The sequence below is a fragment of the Engraulis encrasicolus genome, chromosome 11 (genome assembly GCF_034702125.1).
Source record: "Engraulis encrasicolus isolate BLACKSEA-1 chromosome 11, IST_EnEncr_1.0, whole genome shotgun sequence".
In the NCBI taxonomy this organism is placed as follows: domain Eukaryota; kingdom Metazoa; phylum Chordata; class Actinopteri; order Clupeiformes; family Engraulidae; genus Engraulis; species Engraulis encrasicolus.
Window position 1 is genome coordinate 42,763,226 of NC_085867.1, and position 23,998 is coordinate 42,787,223.

The 23,998-nt window shown below is 42.3% G+C and overlaps 1 protein-coding gene across 1 annotated transcript in view; it reads left to right on the top strand.

Annotated features, from left to right (window-relative positions):
• Positions 1 to 23,998, top strand: part of LOC134458390 (lysosome membrane protein 2-like) — a 44,797-nt gene that overhangs the window by 3,316 nt on the left and 17,483 nt on the right. Inside the window, exons 2-7 of the mRNA XM_063210689.1 lie at positions 6,142 to 6,302; positions 8,560 to 8,704; positions 10,611 to 10,802; positions 11,423 to 11,514; positions 14,192 to 14,311; positions 21,226 to 21,410. Coding sequence (XP_063066759.1) covers positions 6,142 to 6,302; positions 8,560 to 8,704; positions 10,611 to 10,802; positions 11,423 to 11,514; positions 14,192 to 14,311; positions 21,226 to 21,410 — 895 coding nt within the window. The remainder of the gene's footprint in view (positions 1 to 6,141; positions 6,303 to 8,559; positions 8,705 to 10,610; positions 10,803 to 11,422; positions 11,515 to 14,191; positions 14,312 to 21,225; positions 21,411 to 23,998) is intronic.

Consider the following 23,998-nt stretch of genomic DNA (forward strand, 5'->3'; position numbering starts at 1 on the left):
TCCTTAACTGTATTTCATTACCATCCCAACTGCGTGTGCAGGACTGCTGTTAAGGCTGCGTATGAGTTTTGCCATTGAGGCTAATTTAGCTTAGCTTGCAAAATGCAATGGGCAGACAAGATACATTGCTACATTGCTGTTTGAAATGATTTGGGAGCAAAATAGGAGCGAAATACATCGCCATATGACACAAACTACCTGACAAAATACATTCTACGTTATATTTGGCCTTTAATTCAAAGAAAATATTCACACAATGTCAAGTAAATCCGTTTGTTTTCGTGTCTCTTCAGTCTGTTCCGTTTCTGTCCCACCGTGTTTACTCGCGCTGCGCAAGGCAAAATGCGGTCGTAGTGATCAATGTTGCCAGGCGTACAACGAGAACTAAGCAAGTAGTGTTGCCAGGTGTAGAACAAATATGCAGTTTTGGGCTGTCTTGGGAAAAAAAAGCCAAAAACAGCTGCTTATAATAATTTATTAACCCTTTTTACTTGAAAGGGAACTTAAAGTCTTGGGTAGGGAAATATAAACTATAAAATATAAAAATATTGAAATGAAAAAGTGATAAAATAGAAATGGAGATTAATTTAAATTCATGATTGTATCTCATTTTTAAATTTAATTTCAGTTTTGTTTCGTCCGAAAGATTAAGATTTGGGGGGAAATCGCCGCTTATCAAAAAACCGTGCAGAAAACCGTGATGTCAATTTTCATCAAGAAAACCGTGATGCTCATTTTTTCCAAAACCGCCCAGCCCTAGTGGATATTTTTGAAAATGCATTTGTTTTGGCCTCTCATTTACACGTAAACAGTGTTTTAGAATGCTGATTTCAAAACACTGATGTGAAAAATATCCCATTCAAGGGGCTAAAACACACCTGTCGGGTTAACACGTAGAAGGACAACAATATCTGCATTTGAAAGGATCCGCATTCGTGTAACCAGCACCTGAAATCATATTTTATATATGATTTATTGATGTGTATGGAAACACACCCAAATATATTGCACGAGTAAGCTTAGTAGAGCTCCACACAATCACGGAGAAACCTTCCTTTTGACTAGCTGGACCATGGTCACTGTGTGCGCGTGCCCGGACCATATCAGCACTCACTCAGCTTCTATACCTGTATGTGTGTTGCTCTATCGGTTACATGCAGGAAACTCCACCTTTAAAAGCGGGAAGGAGTCTATTTATCTAGCTACTGGTGGCCTACATGTCTGCTAGTTGGAAGTCAGAGCTGCTGTAAACAACGCTTGAATGAATATTATCTTTGAGTGTCATTATTTGTTGCTGTGGTTAGGAAATTTGGCTGACATTAAGAGATCTGAGGCCAATGCAAAACGTCCTTGCATCAGCAAATGTCCAGGCAGTGCTGATAAGTAGTCTATTAAAAGGTGTTACTTTGCTTGGATGCTGAAATGTTACATGTAATGTGGAAAGTTAGAAAGTGACATCTTCTAATTCCACTGCTTCACCTGGCAGACAGCATACAAGAGACTTAAGAAGTACAAGTTGAAGGACAGTTGCGGTTGCCGAAGTAAACAACACTGTGATAGTATGATATTGGATACTAGTTTCAGGCTAGTGAGAAAGTGTGACAGGAAACGAATGGGAGAGAGAGAGGAGAAGGATCGGCAAAGGACCTTGGGCCGGAATCGGACCCAGGTTGCCGATGTAATGGTACAGCATCTTAGCTCGTTGAACCACCATGCTCCTGTTGCAACCTTTTAATATCATACTAATGTTGTGCATCCATAACAGTATTGATACTTAAATACGTATATCTCTTCTAAAATATATATATATATATTTTAATTGGAATGAATCGTTTGTGTGTTAAAGCACAGTCCGTGCATGAGACCATTAATCAGAATCACACAAACTGAAAGCACTGATGACGATGGGCTCGTCTCAAAATGTTTGTTTCTTTTTATATTTTCGATTGACTTCTTTGCTATCGTCTTTACTAGGGTGCTATGGCTAGTGTCACTTTGATAGCTTGATGGTATGGTGGTGGTGTGAATGCTTTTTGTCTCACACTTTGATAGGGTGGTGTGGCCTTCAGCGGAAAACGGTTAACTTCTCCTTTACAACCGTGTTCCCACTTCCCACAGACCAAGTAGCGATATTGTGGTGCACTACGGGCAACAAATATTTGGGCCAGTGCAAGTGTTTGTTAACACCCCATTGACATACTATATGCGGCTAGTTGATCAATTTGCGGTGCAAGTTTTTCAGTGTATAATACTACACCACAGCAAGGTCTGGGGATGTACTGTGTGGGAAACACTGCATGCTCTACGGCAGGGGTGTCAAACTCAAATGGACTGAGGGCCAAAATCAAAATCTGGAACGAAGTCACGGGCCGAACTCAACATTTAAGTTATTTGTGAAAATGGACTAAAATTGTGTGTATATGCATGCACTTCATATTCATAGTTAAATTTCAGACACACTCTTTCCCATCATATTTGTTATTTCAAATGTGTCTGCACATCCTGTGACACAGCAAATTTCATGTTCAAGTCATGTTACGTTATACATTAAGGTGTATGTGGGCCAACTGTAATAGATATTGAAATGATCTCGCGGGCCGAATGAAATGGCTTCGCGGGGCAAATTTGGCCCCCGGGCCTGAGTTTGACATACCTGCTCTATGGAGAGGGAATAGAAGAGTTGTAGTAAGTTGTAAGCATGGTTGTGATGCATTTCAGCTCAACAGACCATTGCAATGCATTTGCATTACAATTACTAAACACCTTTATCCCAAGGCAGCATTAAAAATTTGACATTTAAGGTACAGATACGTAGAGGAACAAATAAAGTGTGTGCAGTGAGCGTACAGCAAAGTGGTGGTGATGTCTTGGGATTACATAGTTGACACGAGCAACATCAGCTAACGCACGTTACGACAATGCTAGTAATGCACATCTAGTATAACAAATTCTGGGAGCTCACGAAGTTAAACAAAGATGCATGAAGGGTCTGCGTGAGAGCCAGGCTAATTTTTACCATGCATCGACACATAATGGTGTCCAAAGACCTAACATGATACATCAGGATGCGTTGATAACTAAGCCCCATTAATAAGATGAAGCACAATTGGAAAAGAAGAGTCTTCCCAACTCAAGAGGGAGGGCCCTTGGCTTGAAGCTGTGGCTGGTGTTCCACCATTAAGCCCTTCATGCAGAGCTTGATATCTTATCAGAGGTGTCAAAATTAAAAGTAGAAGTAAATTCAAGTACAACACTACCACATCCAGATGATATTAAGCTGTTACACCAGTTACTCCACTGTACCTAATGAGGTAGATAGACTGTGCTGCAACTGGGAAAAAAAACTAAAAAATAAACGAACAAATGAAAAAAAAAAGTGCAGAATCAGATGATTGGAAGACATGATCACTGGTCTACTGGTTACTCAATGAAATTAAGTGACCTGTGTTGGAACGAAGGAAGCTGTAGCAGTTTTTTTACTTTTACTTTTACTGCTGATATCTCTAAGCTTGTTTTTACCACAGTGGTTATGAACAAGTCTTAATCTGTTACCGTAGTTGAACTTTTTTAGCCAACAGTCAGTTGGGTCACTAGTTTGAAAGGGCTATGTGCTGGTCAAGCTCTGGTCTTGAGATGTGACTCAAAGTCCCGTCCAAAGTCTAGGCTATGTCTTCACAGACTCTGATGAAGGTCCATGTGGTGTGTTGAAACATTAGTCTGTAATGCACCTGTAAAAAAAAGAAAAAGTGAAGAAGAAGACATCTGTGCTGTTCCATCTTTCTCTTTGTACTACCAACTAAGCTATGTCCATTTGCCACTGATGCTCATGGTCTTTGGCCCAGTTTCAGGATACTCTTTGTCCACCACTAGCCTGTGTGGTTTGGCAGCAAACCATCCCTGTGATCGATGTGGACTCCTGGCCCGTTCCCTTAAAGAGTGAAGGGCACACCGCTGAATCACGCCATGCACGCCACGCATGTGGTGTATGTGTCATCTCACAATTTAGAGATTTGGAATGTGGAATTAGTTGAGTAATCACCTCACCTTGCTGTTGATTAGGCTAGTGGTGAAATACCATGCCAAAAATAGAAGTTCCTACTCCAGCTGATCATCATCTTCTGAAATAAGTGTGGCCTTGAGTTTCGTAATGATTGCATAGCCTATTTTTTTGTTTGATTAATTGTGTGCCTGCCTACACTGTCCTGAATAGTTTGGAAGCTTTGGATTTTGGACCAGATTGTTGGTTGCAAAACAGTACGTCTGCCCGCGGAGGTTCAACAAAAGTTCTTGTACTGTGTCAAACCAAGAATGTCTAAACTGTAAGTGAGAGTCAAGTAGCGTACATCCGTTTGAAAGGTGACAAAGAGTTTGTGAGCAGAATGTATAGCCTTTGTGTACCTTCTTCTAGCCTTGTTTTTGTCCTTTTTCTTCTTCTTCTTCTTCTTCTTCTTCTTCTTCTTCTTCTGACTGGTTTATTTCCTGTTTTGCGTATTTATAATATATATATATTCGGTACTTACTCTGTGCTTTGTCCTTCTTCATTATGGATAATTATGTGTTTGCCTATCTGGCGGTGGGTTGTAAGTGACCACCTGCGCTCTGGTTTCTTTGATATGGCAGTTGTAGGGGTCTTGTGTTAGCTACATGCGTCTTTGCTGAAGGAGTGGCAACCAACTTTGTTTGCCCCACGCAATCATAGTTAATAAACACAGCTGTAGTGTAGTGGTTTTGAAGGCACTACAAAATGCACCGCTTCAAAATATGTCCTTTTTAGTTGCTTCAAACCCTGTTTTTGACCCAACCAACTATCTACGATGATAGACACTTTTAGTAAAATCATCCACAAAAAATTGTCCAATTCAAGCCGTATGAAAGGATGAGCTGATGGAAATAATTTTACCCTCTAGTTTTCTCAGTTTTTTGTATATCCATAATTTCAGTGAAATGGGAGTGACAATTAGCCACTACTTTTGTTAATTTGACAGTCAAAATAGAATATAGGCCTGTTGGTGAAACAGAAAGAGTATGCACATCCCACCTCTCTGAGGCCGGTGCAGGACGAAGGCGCATCTGATAGTGGAAAGAGTAGAAGTCCGCAACATGCCCGATGAGGACCCAGTTGGGTCGAAACGTATGACCTGAATACATTTTCAAAGTGGAGCTACATTGTGCAGACTTTTACTCTTTTACTCTTTTACTCTTTTACTGTTGGTGAAACAGCACATGACAACAGTACTTAGCAGACCATTCAACTAGCACTCCTTTAATCACCTCAGTTCTCATATAAACATTTGGGGTGTTTACCTCTGTCCCAGCAATCTATGGCCTCTGTTTCTCCTTATGGCAGCACTTGTGTGGGCAACACTTATTCCTTTAAAAGTGTTTTGTTATTTTTATAGTCCCAGGGCAGACTCGGAGATTAAGAGAATGTTTGAAAAGTTTGCATCAAAATGGGTTTTCACACTTGTAGAGTTGACGATTGATGATTTGACATTTAGACATTATGTGGCTTACAACAATCTGTAATTTATTTTACAGGTAAAAATAACTGACATTAGCTGTTTCCATGTTCTGCCAGAGATTTTGATAGGAAGGTGAGATGGGACAACCATGTAATCGTACATAGAAATTAACGGTGAAGATTCGTACCGCAAATATGGCGTCTACCCGCACATCTCCCGCCTTTCTGGTAACAAGAGCCAATGTGCCTGCTGAGCTGCGGTGCCAGTGATCCAATCATCTGGCTGCATCGGTGCACGCGAAATGATGCGCATGCTCAGTTGTGAAAAGCCGTTGCTCTCGTGCCGTGACAAAACTACTGCGCCTGCGCTCTGTCAAGAAAAATGTATGAAAAGTGGCTTAAAAAGCTTTGTTTTGACTCCTATAACACAACCAAGCAGTCTAGATTGATCGTTTTTTCACGGTGGTTTCAACCATATGGCTTTCACAACCGCTGGGTTCTTCCCCGTCCTATACTCAGTTTCCCCATTCATTTTTCCCATTGACCCTCAGATCTGATCTACATAATCGCGAAATAGCACCCCGAAGGCGTCAACAAGATGGCCGCCATCTGTCCCGTCTCGATCTAAACCGTCTCTGGTTCTGCCTCTTTGATGATTTGTCCGTTTATTTTTTCCACAGGAGTTCACCCTTACTGAGGGCAGTAAGGTGTTTGACAGTTGGAAGAATCCTCCACCCCCTGTGTTCATGGAGTTCTTTTTCTACAACGTCACAAACTCTGAAGAATTCCTTGCTGGGCAGGAGAAGGCACGTGTTGTTGAGGTTGGACCGTACACCTACAGGTAAGTGGTATTAAAGTGCACATAATTCCCAACAGTCACCGAAATGGTAAAGTATTAGGGGAAAAAATAATAGATAGAAAAGTATTGCAATATTGCATCCTGCCGTCCACATACATTACATTTTGCAGTGTTAATTCTACAGCCAGGGAGTGTAAGAGCGTTGAAATTCACTCCTTTAGGTGTTGAATTAACTTGCTTGAATTAAATTGTATGGTGCACTGTTCTCACCAGCACTCCTACCTAATTAGGAAATCTGCTCTGCAAGTTCTGCAGTCCTGGCCATATCTGGGTCTCCTTTACACGCCACACTGTTCAGGTTGTTTGTGCTGGCAGTGTGACCCTGAAGGTCAAACAGAGTTCCCCAGGAATGCAGCCCAGTGAAGGAGTATGGGAGAATGTGGGCTACCGAGGCGTCCGGGGGAGTGAGTGAGTTCAGTCAGTGTACTAAACAAAGTGGACCACTTCCCATTTGTCTCTATGGATGGAGTCCAGTTAGTTTAAAATAAACAATTTTTTTCCTGAAATCTGGGTAAAAAAAAGGTTACCACGGAGGATCAGAGAGACACTTTTTACACATGATGAAGAAAGCTGTATGGAAAAGATTATAAGGCTTTTCAATTGCTTTAATTTTCACACATGGAAAAAATAGACACACTTCTGTTGGATTAGGACATGGGTTGGGAACCTATGTCTCAAGGGCCATTTACCTATGTTTCGAGGGCCCTTGAGGACGTTTTATCCGGCCGCTGACATATATTTCATGTGAAGCTGCATAACATTAAAATTGACATATCTTGTAAAGGAATCTCAGAAATTGCATTTGCAATACAATTAAGTTATATTCAGGGGACCTAGAGAAGGTGGGGTCTGTTTTAAAGGTGGCTGCTTTCAATATAGGCCTAAAGTGCAGGGGGGAATCCTGGTTTGGGTTCATAGTACGGCTCTCTGAAGTGGCCCCTCGAATGAAAAAGGTTCCCCACCCCTGGATTAGGGCGTTTATGACCAAACAGTCAAGTGTGAACGATAAGCCTAATCACATGAAATGTCATTGCGAAGTTGGTTGATTGGTTAAATTCAGCACATAAACAGAATGTTTACATGCTTTTACTCCCTCTCTCAAACGGCACACCCTACTCAATATGTGGGGTGGCACTTGCCTGCACCCTTGTGATTGGGCTATCTATAGTATACGCAACTATCGCCTGAGGTTGTGTGAGAGTGTCACAAAATATTCTTGGCACACTCATCACAGAGCAGCCATGTCCTTGAAGTGTAGCAATGTTTCGGAATAGTGTAGCAACAATACTTGCAAAGTCAAAATGTGCCTCCAAAGAAACCATGCAAGGAAAGCTTAGCCATTGCCTAATTATAGGATATCTTCCAGGTAACCCGAATTCTGGGTCCTAAATAAACCGAAGAAGTAATTCAGAAGGGCATTTTTCTTCATAGTTTTTTTCCTTTCTTCTGCTATTCAGTGTTTCATTTTCAGCACCTTAAAGATATCAAAGCATGGCGCTGGATTGGGCGCACTTTCACAAGTGATTTTCTAGCGTAAAAAATAACGAGTCCTTTTTTATTCATTGTGCGACTTCCAAAATAGAATTAACAATGAACAAAAAAGTACCGGTACACGGACCAGCATGCTTACAAACAACTTATTGTGCAAAAAACTAGTCGCTGAAATTCTGCTCAACTATGTGAACATTGTATATATTCAGTGATTTGATTAATTATTTAAAAAATAAAATAGGCTTCAATCGATAGCCTACATAGCCTATTGTAGCCCCTTAATGCGCACCGTACCTCCTGTGGCACGCTGTAATAGACATTGAAATGTAACTACCATAGCACTACAATACTATGACACAACACAGGCCCTTTGGTAATGCACCACGACTTGGTCATTACCATACTGGTAACAATGAATTTATAAAGCCGCGCCTTAAGGGGTTAAGGTACCTTTTCACATGTATGATATAGGCCTACGTTAGGGAACAAATTGCCCAAAGCATTAATGTGACAGAGTATATTATGGATTACTGTAAGATGCTTCATGTCCTGTATTAACTTATTATTTTGCGACCCTTTGCCTTTGCTGCTTATCAGAAGTTTCGTTTTAACAAGGTTACATGGCTCTGATGGTCGGGGCTTATTTTGTGTGTGTGTGTGTGTGCATTTGTGTCTCGAGGGGTAGCACAAAAACATTCCTCCCTTTTTGGGCCTCCCTTACATACTTTCTCCTCCTTTTCATCACCAGGGAATATAGGCCCAAAGCGAACGTGTCGTTCCCGGAGGATGGGAAGGTGGCCGCCTACACCCCCAAGAGCTTTGTGTTCCTGCCCGAGAAATCAGTGGGAGACCCGGACCTGGATCTCATTACCACTGTCAGCGTGCCCGCAGTGGTAAGACCTGGGAAATCTTCTTGCCTTGACCCGTCAAGACACAGCGTTATACATTTGCTGTTACCAGAATGACAATGACCAAGTCGTAGTGGCATTACTAAAGGCCCTGTGTTATGTCATAGCTGTGTAAGACTGTGGTAGTTCACTTTTCAATGACTATTACAGCGTTCCACTGGTGGAATGGTGTGCATTATGGTACTGCAGGGAACCCCCTCGTGCAGAGCCTCTGTTACAACCTTATTATCACCAAAATGCCATGTCTTCATCTATTTTAAGACTGTTGGTTACGCCATAGCAATTTTGCTTTACTTCATAGTTAAGATTTTTCAGCGAACAATGAGTTGGATTGCTGGCGACGCCATATGCACCAAAGGGCTATGCCCCCTAAGAACACCTACACTAAAGCCCGATTCGCACGGGATAAATATTACCTATGGACCCCTGGTAATTCGCAATTACCCCCGGACCTCCGTGATTTTTCGGGGCGCATTCGGACAGGATAAATAAACGTATGTTATTTACTCAATTCACAGAAATTACAAGGGAGTGCAGACGGCGCGCCTATGTAAAATTACTCCAGGGCGTCTGAGTTTCGCTGAAACACAGTAGGTAATTCGCGGCGGAATTATTACCTCACAAATCGCGGACATGGCACATTCGCACAGGACTAAGAACTCAGATATTATTCCGAATTACCGGGGGTCCATAGGTAATAAAAGTTCCGTCCGAATCGGGCTTTAGGCTGAAACATGACAACATTTTGAACTTGTTCAATTGTGAAACAGCTCACGTAAATTAAAAACTTTTAATCTAAGAAGAAGCAGAGTGCCTTGGATGTCTTTCATTCCTTGTTACCACTGCTGCAATAACCAAAGACCTCCTAAGCATGAATTTAAGAACGCCATAGCCCTCTGACCGTCATCTTTTTGTTTGGTTTAAATTGCCAAGGTATTTATATCAGCTGAACTGCTGTCCCTGAAGGAAAAAAAATGCACATACGGTAAAGTAAATGTATAAAGTGATTCAGTGGCTACATAAATCTTATATGAGTTTGGCCACTTTTATACGGTAGGAGTAACCAGCTCACTTAGGTGTTCTATCTACAATGCCTATTCTGTTGTAATGTAATCCTTGTAGATGGGATGTGTATGTGCGCCTTGCTCATACTATACACTGTATGAGGAAAATAAGAAAGGGGACACTTTTATAATATAGTGTCAAATAAGACTCATATATGAATCATTTTATGGGTATCATCATGCATTTCTTTTTTTTGTATTGTGTTCTACTACACAGACTGCGGTGCGGATACAGTATTGCCCCTTTTACCACTGAAGTGTCTTTGCTCTATTTTCGCACTGAAGAAGACTGTGCTTTTTGTACTTCACACCTTAGTACAGACATCTTGCATACATGTGTCGTTGTATAGACAACTGCTCGATGGTAATATTTTTTTATATAATTATGTATGTAGAGTATGCATGCTCTTGTGTCTTCCTAATAGACAGGAAGACGAGGAAAAATACAGGAGACATTTTAAAAGTTTGTATCTTGGATTATAAAATGTGTTTACTGTTGACATGCAGAAGTTTATTAGTGGATTATGGACCACACAATAGGTCTTTTATGTGAGGCAGGATTTGGCAAACCATTTGAAAAAACAAAGCCAACAACAACTTGTTTTTATCATGCATTTTTTTACGTATTTTTTTGCCCACTCAATTGTTGTTTTTTTTAATTCATTTCTGTCTCATCCTTGTTTTGTGTCTTCTATATTCAATTTATTGCATTCATCATCATATTCATTCATTCATTCATTCATTCATTCATTCATTCATTCATTCATTCATTCATTCATTCATTTATTCATTATTCTGTCTATTGTTTTTTCTCCTACCGTATATAGGCTGTGATGGACAAGACAAAGGATAGTATGTTCAGGGCTCCAATGGCTAACGTGTGGATGAAGTCCACCGGCAGTGGACTGTTTACAACACGAACTGTCAACGAGCTGCTGTGGGGTTATCCAGACCCTCTCCTGGCAAAAGCCGCCGCTTTTCAGAAAGGACTGGCGACGACTTTCGGCTTCATGTTAGATGTAAGTCTGTGTAGTTTACACATCTCAACCATAAGTTCCTTGTAGCCTTTAAATCTTCAAGACATGACTCCTGTTAGACCAGACTAACTTTTGTAATGCTTACATGTATATTTTTGTACTGACCAAGGATGGCGAAAATTGTAAAAACTCTTAACCGGCTACTGAGACTCATTAACCGGTGGTTAACCGGTTAACCGGTAATCTTAAATTATACAACGTTCGCGTGCCTGATATGCACAGCACTGATTAAAAAAAAAAAAAATCACACAAGCCTTTTTTTTTGCTGCGCAGACAGGACCTGCCATATCCTGCCACTGTTGCCAGATGGAAAATGCTGAATTATCGTACTAAAACCTCAAAATTATCGTTTTTGGGGGCTTTTTGGGAGGAAATTATTATTATAATTATTATTATTATTATTACAACCGGTTAACCGGTGGCAGACAATTTTAACCGGTTAAAGTTGATCCGGTCGACTATCGGTTAAACGGTTACCGGTTAACATCCCTACTACTGACCATAGAATGGTTTCAAGACTGGGAATTCCATCCTTTGAAAACAAAAGAAGTGAAGACAAGTGGTGGTAAGTTCTCTTTCTCTCTCCTCTCTCTCTCTTTCAGAAAAATAACACGGATGATGGAGAGTTTGTGTACTACACGGGGGAGGCAGACTATATGGAGTACGGTCGTGTCCACACATGGAAAGGTGAAAGGTGATGACCTTTCCTCTCTGGTCTGAGTATTTTAACATCTTTGCACTTTGTTCCCAATTCGTTCAGCAATCCTCTTTTTCCCCTGGAGGTTTGGCGCTATTTCCCATGACTTTGCCTTTTAAGGCCAGACATCCTTAACTTTTAGACACACTTCTTGGACAGTTATAATGGGGTTACCGACATGAAAAAGACCTATTGTATATAAAACTTACAAAATAGAAAAGTGCCTCATTTCTTTTTTTATTCTCAGATTTTCCAGAGATTACAGAGATTTGCATGTCCATGAAAATTAGGGTGCATCCCAATATGTGTCCTTGCCTCCTCCACTTGTGCTTGTCTCCTCGTCCCTCCTCCTGGCCCCTCCTCCGTGGAGAAAACGATAAAGTTTCCCAGCTGTCAGCCTCGCCACAACAACTTTTGAGGGACTGTTTTTCATTCACCATCCCAATTGCAAATGAGAAAAAGACTTTACAATTGAGCTTTTGCAAAATATTGAAATATAATGCTGTTGTCAGTGATGTCATCATGACGAGAAGCAAGTGGAGGAGGCAAGTGGAGGAGGCAAGGTCACATATTGGGATGCACCCTTAGCGTTTCTTAACGGGGGTGGTACAGTCCCCCAGGGGGCGTTGGGGAGCCCTAGCGGGGCGTTGAGAAGGATACAGTTGGGAGGGGGCGTGCTTAGTTGCCATTGGGGGGCATCCGGGGTTTTTTTGTTGTTGTTTTTTTTTTTCAAAGGGGGGCATTGGCAGGTTTATGATGATGTCAAGGGGGTGTTGGGAGGCGTATGATGAGAACAAGGGGGCGTTTGTTCAAAAAAAGGTTGAGAACCACAAATGTAAATCTTTTATATATACAGTATCAGATGTCCTTAGCTGGTTTGAAGTCAGTTGAAAGAAGGCTCCTCAAGTAGTCTGGGGATAAAGCCAGCCCCTCGTACCACATAGACAAGCCGTGGCCTAATGGTTAGTAGGGATGGGTGTTGCCAACCACCTCGCAATACGATACACATCCCGATACAGGGGTGCTTCCCGATATGGTGATACATGCAGTAATATTTTAGGCCTACATTTTTTTTTGTTTTTATGAATTTTGTACATTTTTAAGAAAACAGACACAGAGTATGTATAACCCAATGTTACTCTTATCTCTCTTATCTGTAGAGCAACAGTTACACTGTAGTGAATGTAAGACACGGCCTTCACAAAACTGTAGGCCTACTGTTCATGATGAGATACTCATCATTAATGCCAGTTGCTGTGTGGTATTCAAAAGTCAATTTATTTTACTAAATGAAATATCGATACTGAGGCCTCAGATATGATACATGGCCCATGATGATGTATACCGATATCGATATTTTGAACACACCCCTAATCGTTAGGGAGGTGGTCATTGGATCAGGGGCTTGCATCACACCCTAACCAGTAAGTAATGCCAGTGGTCAATTATCGTCATCCATGACTGAAGTACCCTTTGAGCTGGGCAAATAACCACACGTTGCTCCGTTGCGAGTGGGAGAGAGAGATGGGGGAGGACCGGGAAATAACCTCGGGCCGGAACTGAACCCAGGTCCCCGGCGTAGCAGTGCAGTGCCCTACTGGTTGAGCCACGGCAGGGCCCACAGATGCGTTTTAAGAGTGGAATGTTCGGACAGTGAAAGTTCTATAAAATTCTGGGCGCCAATGAGTGCGTTTACATGAAGTTCAGTATCCCGAATATGATCTGGATATTAAGTATCCCGAATGTGCGTTTGAGCATATAAACACATCAGTATCCCGAATAAGCCCTTATTCGGGATACTGAGAAATCGGGATATGCTAGGTGGAGTATTCAGACAGAAGCCGGGATACTGTCGCATGTAAACACCTTATCCCGGATAGAGGGGCTTCCCATGGAACGCTGTCGCTGGTATCCAGGCTACACGCATTTGAAGAGAGTTCTATAACGGCCAAGAACGTTGACTGGGATATTACGCTCTGTGCTCATGTAAACACCTTATCCCGAATATGATCATAACCGGGATAAGCCTCATATTCGGGATACTGAACTGCATGTAAACGCACTCATTCAATACAATTTGGAATTTTAGAATCTTACATTGTTATAGAACGCATTCTTTTTATAGAATGTTCAAAAACCCACACCCTTAAAGGTTATTACTGTACAGGTGCAATTTCAGTCAAAGGCATCTTCCTCATCTTCTTCATCTTCCTCAGAGTCTGTTACCATTATAGTAGGTTAGGTGTAACTTTGGCTTTGTTGTTACACTTAGTATACTGTATTACAGGGCTATTCAAATGGCGGCCCTGGGGCCAAATGCGGCCCTTGGACAGCAAGGTTCTGGCCCCGCACAAGCCCCTTCAAATACAGAATCGTTTTTTGAAAATTAGAGATAAAAGTATGGGCTCCGTTATCATGCTGAAACGGGACACGGGACGTTAAAATGCAGGAAATTACATCTAAGAAACGTAGTTTTTTCTGGGGGAGGACCCCAAGACCCTCCACTTCAATAAAGTCTCCCATATTTTTTTCATTGACAGTCGGCAACCATAATACATACGTATAGTTTGGCCCCTTTACTGGGAGGAATTTGAAAAAATGGCCCTCATTGGAATATAATTGAATACCCCTGTATGTTCATTGTATTTCAGTATGCCTTTCTTCTGTGTTTCAGCAAGCTGTCATACTGGGGGTCTAACTACACCAATGCGATCCGGGGCTCCGATGGCAGTGCCTTCCACCCGTACCTGAGCAAGGAGGAGCGCCTGCACGTCTTCACCCCTGACCTCTGCAGGTACGTAACGTCTTCACCCCTGACCTCTGCAGGTACGTACTGTATCTTGTTGGATGATGCTCAGACAGACGCAGATGTACCTGTGCACGTATACGGCTGCATGTCGCTCAGAATGACGCAGGTACAGTAAACATGTGCATGTATGTTTTTGGATGTTGTTGCTCATACAGACGCAAACGTACTGAATGTTGTCGTATGTTGCTCAGATAGACACAGGTATATCTGTGCAGGTATGATATTGTTGCTCAGCTCATACAGACTTTTAGACAGTGCAGAAAGAGAGGCTGACCTGGGTCTTGCTGTATCTGCAGAGGATTCAATTCCAGCTTTCTAAAAGCTGCAGACTTTCATACAGACAAAGTTATACCTGTGCATGTATGTTGTTGGATGTTGCTCATACAGACACAGTTATACAGTACCTGTGCATGGGTATGTTATGGGGCAGTTGTGACTTAATGGTTAAGGAGATGGGCTTGCTGGGAGAAAGGGTTGCAGCCAGGTACAATTCCCACCCTTCCACTCCCTACTCCCTCTCCCTGGCTGAGGTTCCCAACCCCATACTACTCCAGCAGGAACTGTAACCAATATCCTGTAAATAATTTGTATGAAAGCCTCAGCAAAGTGTAAGATAATGTAATGTAAAATTTAATTGCATGACGCTCATACAGACGAGTGGCTGTCCTTGCCTGGCTTTTGCTAGATCCGTGTGGTTCCACACAGCTCCACAAGCTCCGCTCACTGGTCTGGGAGGAATTTGCTACTCGGTAAGGTTAGCCAGCCTGGAAGTTGACCAACTAATCAGGATCGCCTGGCGGGATTTTCACAGATGTGACACAGTAAAAGAGGTTAAAAAGAGGTTGTGTGGAGGGACCACGTGTTGGTATCGGTTCTGCAATTTCAACTTTTTTTCTACAATCACGTGTAAGGATTTTTGATAAAGCCACGCCTTCAGACACCGATTCCGTACAGCACTGTACCCGATGAGTGTGTGTGGAGTAAGATAGTTCCATCTGAACCCAAGATTTGCTGGAATGATTAGCCCTTTTTATGTGTTTGGTACAGACAATTTACTGCACATTTTAAGTTGAAGTTCTTTCTCTGGAATTGAATTTACTACCTGATGAATAAGGGATGATGTCATAGAAAGGCTTATCTATGTACAGTATATAGTAGGCCAAATCTCTTCTGATGAACATGTAAATATCCTTTCTATTGTTTCAAAAACGGATGCATTTATTGGAGGCATGGGAATTATTTAAACACGCTTCGGAAGCCTGAAGCTTGTCCCTTGGCGCTTCCTCAACTCGACTCATGTAGAAGGTTGTTTATGCGAACCTATAAACATAGCTCGCACTACTGTATACGGTGAGATTTGTGGCACGGTCTTGGCCCTGCCTTTTCAGCAGCACACAAAAGCTCACATGCAGGCCTGTCACAAACTGGCAGGCAAACCAGGCAATTGCCTAGGGCCCCCAGCTGTAAGGGGGGTCCCTTGGTAATGATGACTGGTTATATTGTTGTACTCAAATGACAGTAATTATAGCTTTGTGAGTGTGGCAACACCACCCTAATTCTTTATTATTATTATTTTTAAAGTATTTTTTAGGCCTTCTGGCCCCTATCACTACAGGACAGAGGAGAATAGACAGGAAATAACTGGGAAAGAGTGACGGGGGAAATGACCCCGGCCGGACTCGAACCGGCGTCCCCGTGGGTATGCAAGCCCTATGTGGGCGGCCTAGCGCGCTACGCCACAGTGCCCCCAGCACCACCCTGAATTCATTGACCAAAAAGTACAATGATACTGCTATGACCATCTGTCTTAATGGGGGGCCTCCCCAATTGCTTGAAAAGACAAAAGGGGGCCCCAAGTCCATCTTTGCCCTGGGCCCTCAAATACCTTGAAACAGCCCTGCTCACATGGTATAGCCATTGCTAGAGTATCTCTAAAGAAGGTCATTCTCAGGATTTCCACTGGCTACTTTTATCTTTTCAACGTCAAACGTCAGCGGATTCCCATGAAGCCTCGCATACATCTTGAAACGTTGGCACTTTCTGGTTTTTTTTCTTTTTTTTTCTTTTAGCCAAAACAACTGACGAGAGTTGATGACTCACAAAAGCTATTTTGTGGGGAACTGCTACTTCTAGAATCTCCCATGGTTTGGAATGTGCCAGGCAAACAACGAAAATGGTCAGCAGCTTTGGGTCTCTGGTTCCTCACATAAGAGAGCTTTCATGGATATTGTTCCGAAAATGCCACCCTTTATAGACACTCAGTTTTGAGCAAAGACACAAGATGCTTGTTCTGTTAGCAAGAATACCTTTTAGGAGAGGAGAAGTAGCCCCTTAATGCACGCCGTACCTCCATTGGCACGCTGTAATAGTCATTGAAATGTTAACTACCATAGTACTACACTACTATGACATAACACAGGGCCTTTAGTAATGCACTACGACTTGGTCATTGCCATTCTGGTAACAGCAAATTTATAACGCCGTGTCTTAACAGGTTAAACCCTGTTGACTGTGGACTTAATTCTAACATGCCATTGTTTAGGAGAGCAGTTTGGGTTAATTCTTTTATTATTTTTATTACTTCCGATCCATGTGTTGTATTGTTGGATTTGTTTGCCGTGTGTAGATTTTCTCTCTTCTAATTGGTTTTTGTGGATATTTAACAACGCATATGTAGCACATGTCAAAACTTGTCACGTTATTCTGTCACCTCAGATCAAAATCTCCATACGTTAAGTTTTCCCTAACAAGTTTTTTTTATTCAATCTACAAATCGTTATTCAGTCATTTATTCAATCCACAAATGGTGTCTGCATGAGACAGTTCATTATGTTGTTGGCACTGGTACTGTATGTGTGAAACAAGATGGTATGGTAGGCAAGAGAATCCAAAGAAGGACATACTTCTTCTTGACTTTGGTGTCCTCAGCGGTAGTAGTTAACTCTAACGTTGATTTTGAGCAGAAGTTTCCTTCAGTTTTGCAAGTAGTCCTTTGCGCGATAGTCCATGTTTTGTGGCTTGTATGAACTTGTATGAAGGTTTATTGACTGTTACTGTTACTGTTACTGTTATGTTTCACACTTGTGTGAGATTTCATGGGAAACTAATGCTTGTAAAATAGGGTGAAGAGTTTCTTTTCATTAACCTGGAAGATTATTATCACCGCATTTTGATGGACTCACTTTCTTACCTGTTCTCTCTCTCTGTCTCTCTGTCTGTCTCTCTGTCTGTCTCTCTCTCTCCCTCTCTCTCTGTCTTTCTCTATCTCTCTCTCTGTCTCTCTCTCTCTCTGATGATGAGTGACCGACACCATGGGGTGATAATTCTCTGCTTGTCAACACAGAGGTCTAATAGGGTGTTCTCCGCTACCGCTATCAGCAGCAGACACAAGCCTGGTTTGATACGTGCACTTTGTCAGAGCGCCATAACGTAATCGCTGGCGATCATCGCTCCTGTCTGACTTTTCCCCCAGATGAAAGGCATTCTTGTTGTTATTGGTCAAACCTGGGGGGAGGAGGAGGAGGTGGTGGTCGGGGTCTATTCTAAGTAGGAACCTTGACCTAAAAAACTGGGAATGATATTGAACACATACGCACACATATGCACTACGCACTTTACACGCACACACCCTCCCTCCTCTGTTTGAAGCGGAAAGAATTTTGGCTCGGCCATGTTTGCTCTTTTTTGGATGCTGGTCAAATCTCCCCTCTCCCTCCCTCTATCTCTCTCTCTGTCTCTCTGGCTGTCTCTTTCTCTCTCTGCCCCTCCAGTCTCCCTCTCTTTCTCTCTCTTTTTCTCTTTTTCTCTCTGACCCTCCATTATCTCCCTCTCTCTCTCTCTCTCTCTCTCTCTCTCTCTCTCTCTCTCTCCCTCTTCCCCTCTCTGTCCCTCCATTCTCTCCCCCCTCTCTCTATCTCTCTGATCCTCCATTTCTCCCACCCTCTCTCTCTCCCACTCTCTCTCTATCTCTCTGACCCTCCGTTCTCTCTCTCTCTCTCTCTCTCTCTCTCTCTCTCTCTCTCTCTCTCTCTCTCTCTCTCTCTCTCTCTCTCTCTCTCTCTGACCCTCCATTCTCTCCCCCCCCCTCTCTCTCTCTCTCTCCCTCTGTCTCTCCATTCTCTTCCCCCTCTCTCTCTCTCTCCCTCCCTCCCTCTCTCTCTCTCCATTAGCCCTTTAGCCCAGTGCTCTGTCCATACAGGAAGGTCATCCACCACATTACTAATGGGAACACAACACAACATTTCCCCTCCTCACCCTCACCTCTGCTCTTATTTAGAAATAATGGTCTAGTGGTGTGACGCTAACAACTTGACCATTGTACAAGACAACCCTTCCCTTAATCCATAATCCATTTTTGACATAGCTCAGGCATAGATTTCACATAGCAATTTCCACATGTCACGTTCTGATATGGCTCAACACAACCCCTTGGGGCAAAGCTCACACCAGCTTTGATTTTTTTTCAAGTATTTTTGGGAGCGTTTCAAGCCCTTTTTAATTCGTTTTTTATGAGATAGGACAGTGAAGATAGTGACAAGAAGCGAGTTGGCAGAGAGAGACGGTGAAGGGTCGGCAAAAGACCTGAGCCATAATCGAACCCGGGTCGACCGTGTAGTAGACTAGTGCCCTACCATTAGCGCCACGGTAGGGCCACACCAGCTTTAATTTGATAATTATGATGGGGCAGCCGTGGCCTAGTGGTTAGAGAGTTGGTCGTTCAATCTAAGGGTTGCCTGTTCAAATCCCCCCTGACCTCTCCCTACACCTCCATCCATGGCTGAAGTGCCCTTGAGCAAGGCACCTAACCCCACATTGCTCCAGGGACTGTAACCAATACCCTGAAAAATAATAGTTGTAATTTGCTTTGAACAAATGAAAGCGTCAGCTAAGTGAAATATAATGTAATAATGTAATAAGGGAGTTACTTTTCTTACTACGTCACTTTTGTTCAGTTCTTTCCGAGTTCCTGGTCAGTTTATGAACCAGAGGTGTAAAAGTTAAAGGCAGAAGTAAATTCATAGAATAAGTACAGCACCAGTTAGGGCTGCACGATTATGGCAAAAATCATAATCACGATTATTAATCACGATTATTGATTTTTGCAGATTTTTTTGAAAATTATAGCAAGATGAAATATAACCAAGAATGAATTACATACGGGATGAGCAAAATAAAATGAATTGTAATAATTATGTAAAGGCAATAGCATGAAACTTAAGTGGACAGATTTCTGGCCAGAAACACCAGCCTGTCAGTATGTTCTGGCTTCAAGGACGCTCTCAAAAGTAGGTCACTATTGCCGCGATTAAATCACGATTAAAATCATGAGTTCGATTTCACTATTTTATCACGATTTTGATTCTTTTTCGATTAATTGTGCAGCCCTAGCACCAGTACATTTTTCTTCACAGTCGCTGTCGATGGATCCTATTTCTTATGAACATGAACAAACAGAAGGCATGATGTCTATACATTCAAAAGAAGTCAGATTGGCTGACATTAGTATTTATTGTTCAGAAAGACCTAAAATACCAATAAAAGCTAACATAGTCAGGGTCTGTGGGAATATCTGCTGAGGAACGGAAGATAACATCACATGCAGTAACAAAGCATGTCAAGTATATCACTTTCCAATCTGTGAACACTTTTCTTGTGTAATTGGTCGGAGGCGTGTTTCACGGAAGCCCCTTCCGCTCTGTAATGGCCCTCTGGGAAATACAGGAGTTGGCACCAGTTTCGTGAATAAAAAGAGACGGTGGGGAGCTTGCTTTTTTTGTGCTTAAAACTTTTCCCTCCACTCTTTAATGGATTCTACAAGTAAGCTTTTTATGGTGAGACTGAGACCACACCCAACAGCAGCACAATAAGGCTTCACTGGCCTCATTGGACTTACATGAACACATTTCTTATCTGTCAAAAGTGCATGGACACATGCATTCATGCAATTTACATTAACAAATGTTTTATCTGTCAAAATTGCATGGATATGTTGCATTCATGCAACTTACAAGAACACATTTCTTATCTGTCAAAAGTGCACGGATACGTTGCATTCATGTAACTTACAAGAACACATTTCTTATCTGTCAAAAGTGCACGGATACGTTGCATTCATGCTTGTCATACACCCACATCATACTGTATCAGTCAAAAGAGTTAGACAGTATGTAAGCAACTGGAATGCCTTGTATCTTGAAGACCTGGGAGCTTTTCATCCACCAGGCTTCTGGTCTGAGCTGAAGATGAATGGATGAGGGTTGCATGAAAGCAGAAATACCTTCAACCTCCGAATAGAGGTCCAGTGGCTTGCAACTACCTCATTATGGTTTGGCGATGCATGCTGTTTACATAGTGATAAGGCAGGGTAAGTGTGGGTGATTTCAGTGACTGCACTCAAACAGACAGTCTTGCCTATTAACACAAACCTTTGGACCTGGTAGGTGGAAAGAAAGGAAAAAGAAAGGCAGAAAGGAAGAAGATAGGAAAATGGGCAAAATTGGCAGAGACTGTTCTGCCAATGTTATGTAAAGAAAATCAGGGTGCTTAACTTTGTTGATGAAAATCGAAGTCTTGAAGAAGTAATACATTAATAAAAGAAGCACTCTACAGAAAGAAAGAAAGGAAGGAGGAAGGAAGGAAGGAAGGAAAGAAAGAATAGATATGTGGGGAAAATGGGTGGAATTGCCAGCAACTCCCCTGCCAATGCTCTCTCTTGTGTCTCATGTCCATGCAGACAGATACTGTACAGAAACTTAGCAGCGTCTAACCGGGTTCTGTCGTTACAGTATCTGACCAGGTTCTCTCTTTACAGTATCTAACCAGGTTCTCTCTTTACACTATCTGACCAGGTTCTCTCTTTACAGTATCTAACCAGGTTCTCTGTCTCCTCTCGTCTGCAGGTCCATCTACATGGAGTTCGAGCAGGACGTGGAGGTGAAGGGGATCCCGGCGTACCGCTTCACGCCACCCCGCTCAGTGCTGGCCAGCGCCGCGGAGAACCCCGACAACGAGGGCTTCTGCATGGAAAAAGTCAAGGAAAAGTGCCTGGGATCCGGAGTGCTGAAGGTGGCAGTTTGCAAAAAAGGTAACAAATCCAAATCAGAATCAGTTATCAGTTTTCAGAATCAGAATCAATCATCTTGGATTCAAATGCAGCTAGTTTCCTTAAAGGCCCCAGCATGTTCTTTTCTCATCGTAGATAGCTCTTCAAAAACAGTGACACTATGATGACCTGATCACATCAGAATCAGAGCCAGCCAGTTGCTTTGGGACTTAATGTTACCGTACACTTGTGCATGACATTAAATAAGTAGTCAGTAGATGTTAGTGAGTAGATGTTAGCACTAGAAGTAGAAGTGAGTATATAACATGTAGTGCAGAGGTTCCTAACCTTTACCAACTTGGGGCCTACTTAAAATTGTCACAAATGTTCAGGGCCCACCTTTGACACAATAAATAATACAACTCAAGCAAATAGCCATCAGAACTATGATTTAGATTTTTAGAAAATGATTTCAAGGCCCACTTGGAATACCTTTGCGGCCCACCAGTGGGCCCCGTCTAGCAGTTTGAAAATCCCGGATGTAATTTGTATGTATTATAATTTACAATGCAGTAAATACACACAAATGGAAATATATGGACTCTTATTGCATAATATACTAAGTATATTGATGCAGCTTATGCTGTATGTAAGAGGAATTCAAGTAAAGCCAATTCAAGCAGCTCGGGGGGCTTGTAGCATAAGGGGAAGTGTTTCAGACTAAGCTGGGCACATGTGGTGCATGACCAAGGCAACACTACAGAATGCAGTGCTTTAGCATTGCTATCCAAACAGTGTTGTAATATATCTTATTAAGCGGGTCCTCAGATTTGATTGGTCCACTGATTCTCTCATGGTTACTTTTTGACCAATTGCAGCTACAGCACAAACTCACATGCCCAATCTCTCTCTCTTCCTCTCTTTCTCTCTTTCTCTCTTTCTCTCTTTCTCTCTTTCTCTCTTTGTCTCTGTCTGTCTCTCTCTCTCTCTCTCTCTCTCTCTCTCTCTCTCTCTCTCTCTCTCTCTCTCTCTGTCTCTGTCTCTCTCTCTCTTGCACACACACACACACACACACACACACACACACACACACACACACACACACACACACACACACACACACACACACACACACACACACTGGATAACGTCCAACATGGTAAGCCCTATCACCTGATCTGAGCTCAGTTCAGTTCAGCCTCTATAATCACAACTTGGGGTATGTGTGTGTGGGCGTGTGCGGTTGCATTTGTGGGTTAGTGGGTGGCTGTATTTGTGTGTGTGTGTGTGTGTGTGTGTGTGTGTGTGTGTGTGTGTGTGTGTGTGTGTGTGTGTGTGTGTGTGTGTGTGTGTGTGTGTGTGTGTGTGTGTGTGTGTGTGTGTGTGAGTGTGTGCGGTGTGGTGCTTCCATGCATGTGATTGTAGACACTGGCTTTTGTCAGTGGTTGAAGGCGTGGTTATTTAAGCTCACAAGAAGGTAGCTAGTAGCTTTCAATAGGTCAATTCATGGTCAAGTCAGGTTTTTTCAACACCAAGGTTTTGACAGTAAAAAAAAGACCCCTGCTCTTTTGAAAAGATATTCATTTCATTCCTTAACAAAAGGAAATGTTCTGGACTGAAAGAGGAAGTGAAGATTACGTGTTCTTTTTAGAAGGCGCATTTACAGCAAATAACCTTCAAAAGTCACGTTACTGAGAGGCAGTGTTTTGCGCACATGATTAAGTCACATTACACTTTCAAACTTTCGCATCAGCATGAGCACATGTCTTAACTGTGATACAGAGTAACCCCACTGTATGTCCTTCAAGGCCATACTGCTTTCCGAGAGAGCATTCTGTAGTTATGGGGAAGTGCCACTGTGGTCCTCACATATTGTTGCACTCTTCTAGACCAGAGCATAGAACTATCTGTTGACTGAAGTTAACTCAATCAAGTGGTCATGTTGCTTTGACCGAGTTGACTCAGATCATCATAGTCTGTGTGCTCACATAATGTGATCTTCACACAGAGCTAGAGATGCACCGGATCCTGATGTTTAGGATCCTGCCGGATACCGGATCCACTGCTTAAAGGGACAGTTTGGTCAATTTCAACATGCAGTTGTATTGCTCACGCTACCCTTGACTTGTCAGTACCTGGTGATGCCACATTTTTCGGCTCAGCCCTCTCCGAGATATGAGCAATCCTAATGGGGGCAGCGTTTGTTTACATTTTTAAAAAATGAAACATAGGCCAACTCCAAATATTTTCCCAAAAGGTACTGCTATTTGCTAGTTGTCTGCTGATGTTTTATAACCTTTTGGATGTTTTTGGGAATAAATAAAAATGTTTTTTTGAAATGTAAACAAAGAGCTGCCCCCATTACAATGACCAGGATCTCGGAAACGGCTGAAGGAGAAGAAAAAAAAATCTCAGGCACTGATAAGTCCAGGGTAGTGTGAGCATTACAACTGCATGTTGAAATTGACCAAACTGTCCCTTTAAGCCCCTGCCGGATCCGGAACCGGATACCGGATCCTACGAAAGGGTTGAAACACATAGCGTACTCGCACATGTGGGCCCTTTTTATTACGTTGGCTCAAACAATTTTTTAGACTCATTGGCTTACTGACACACTGCCTGCACTGGCC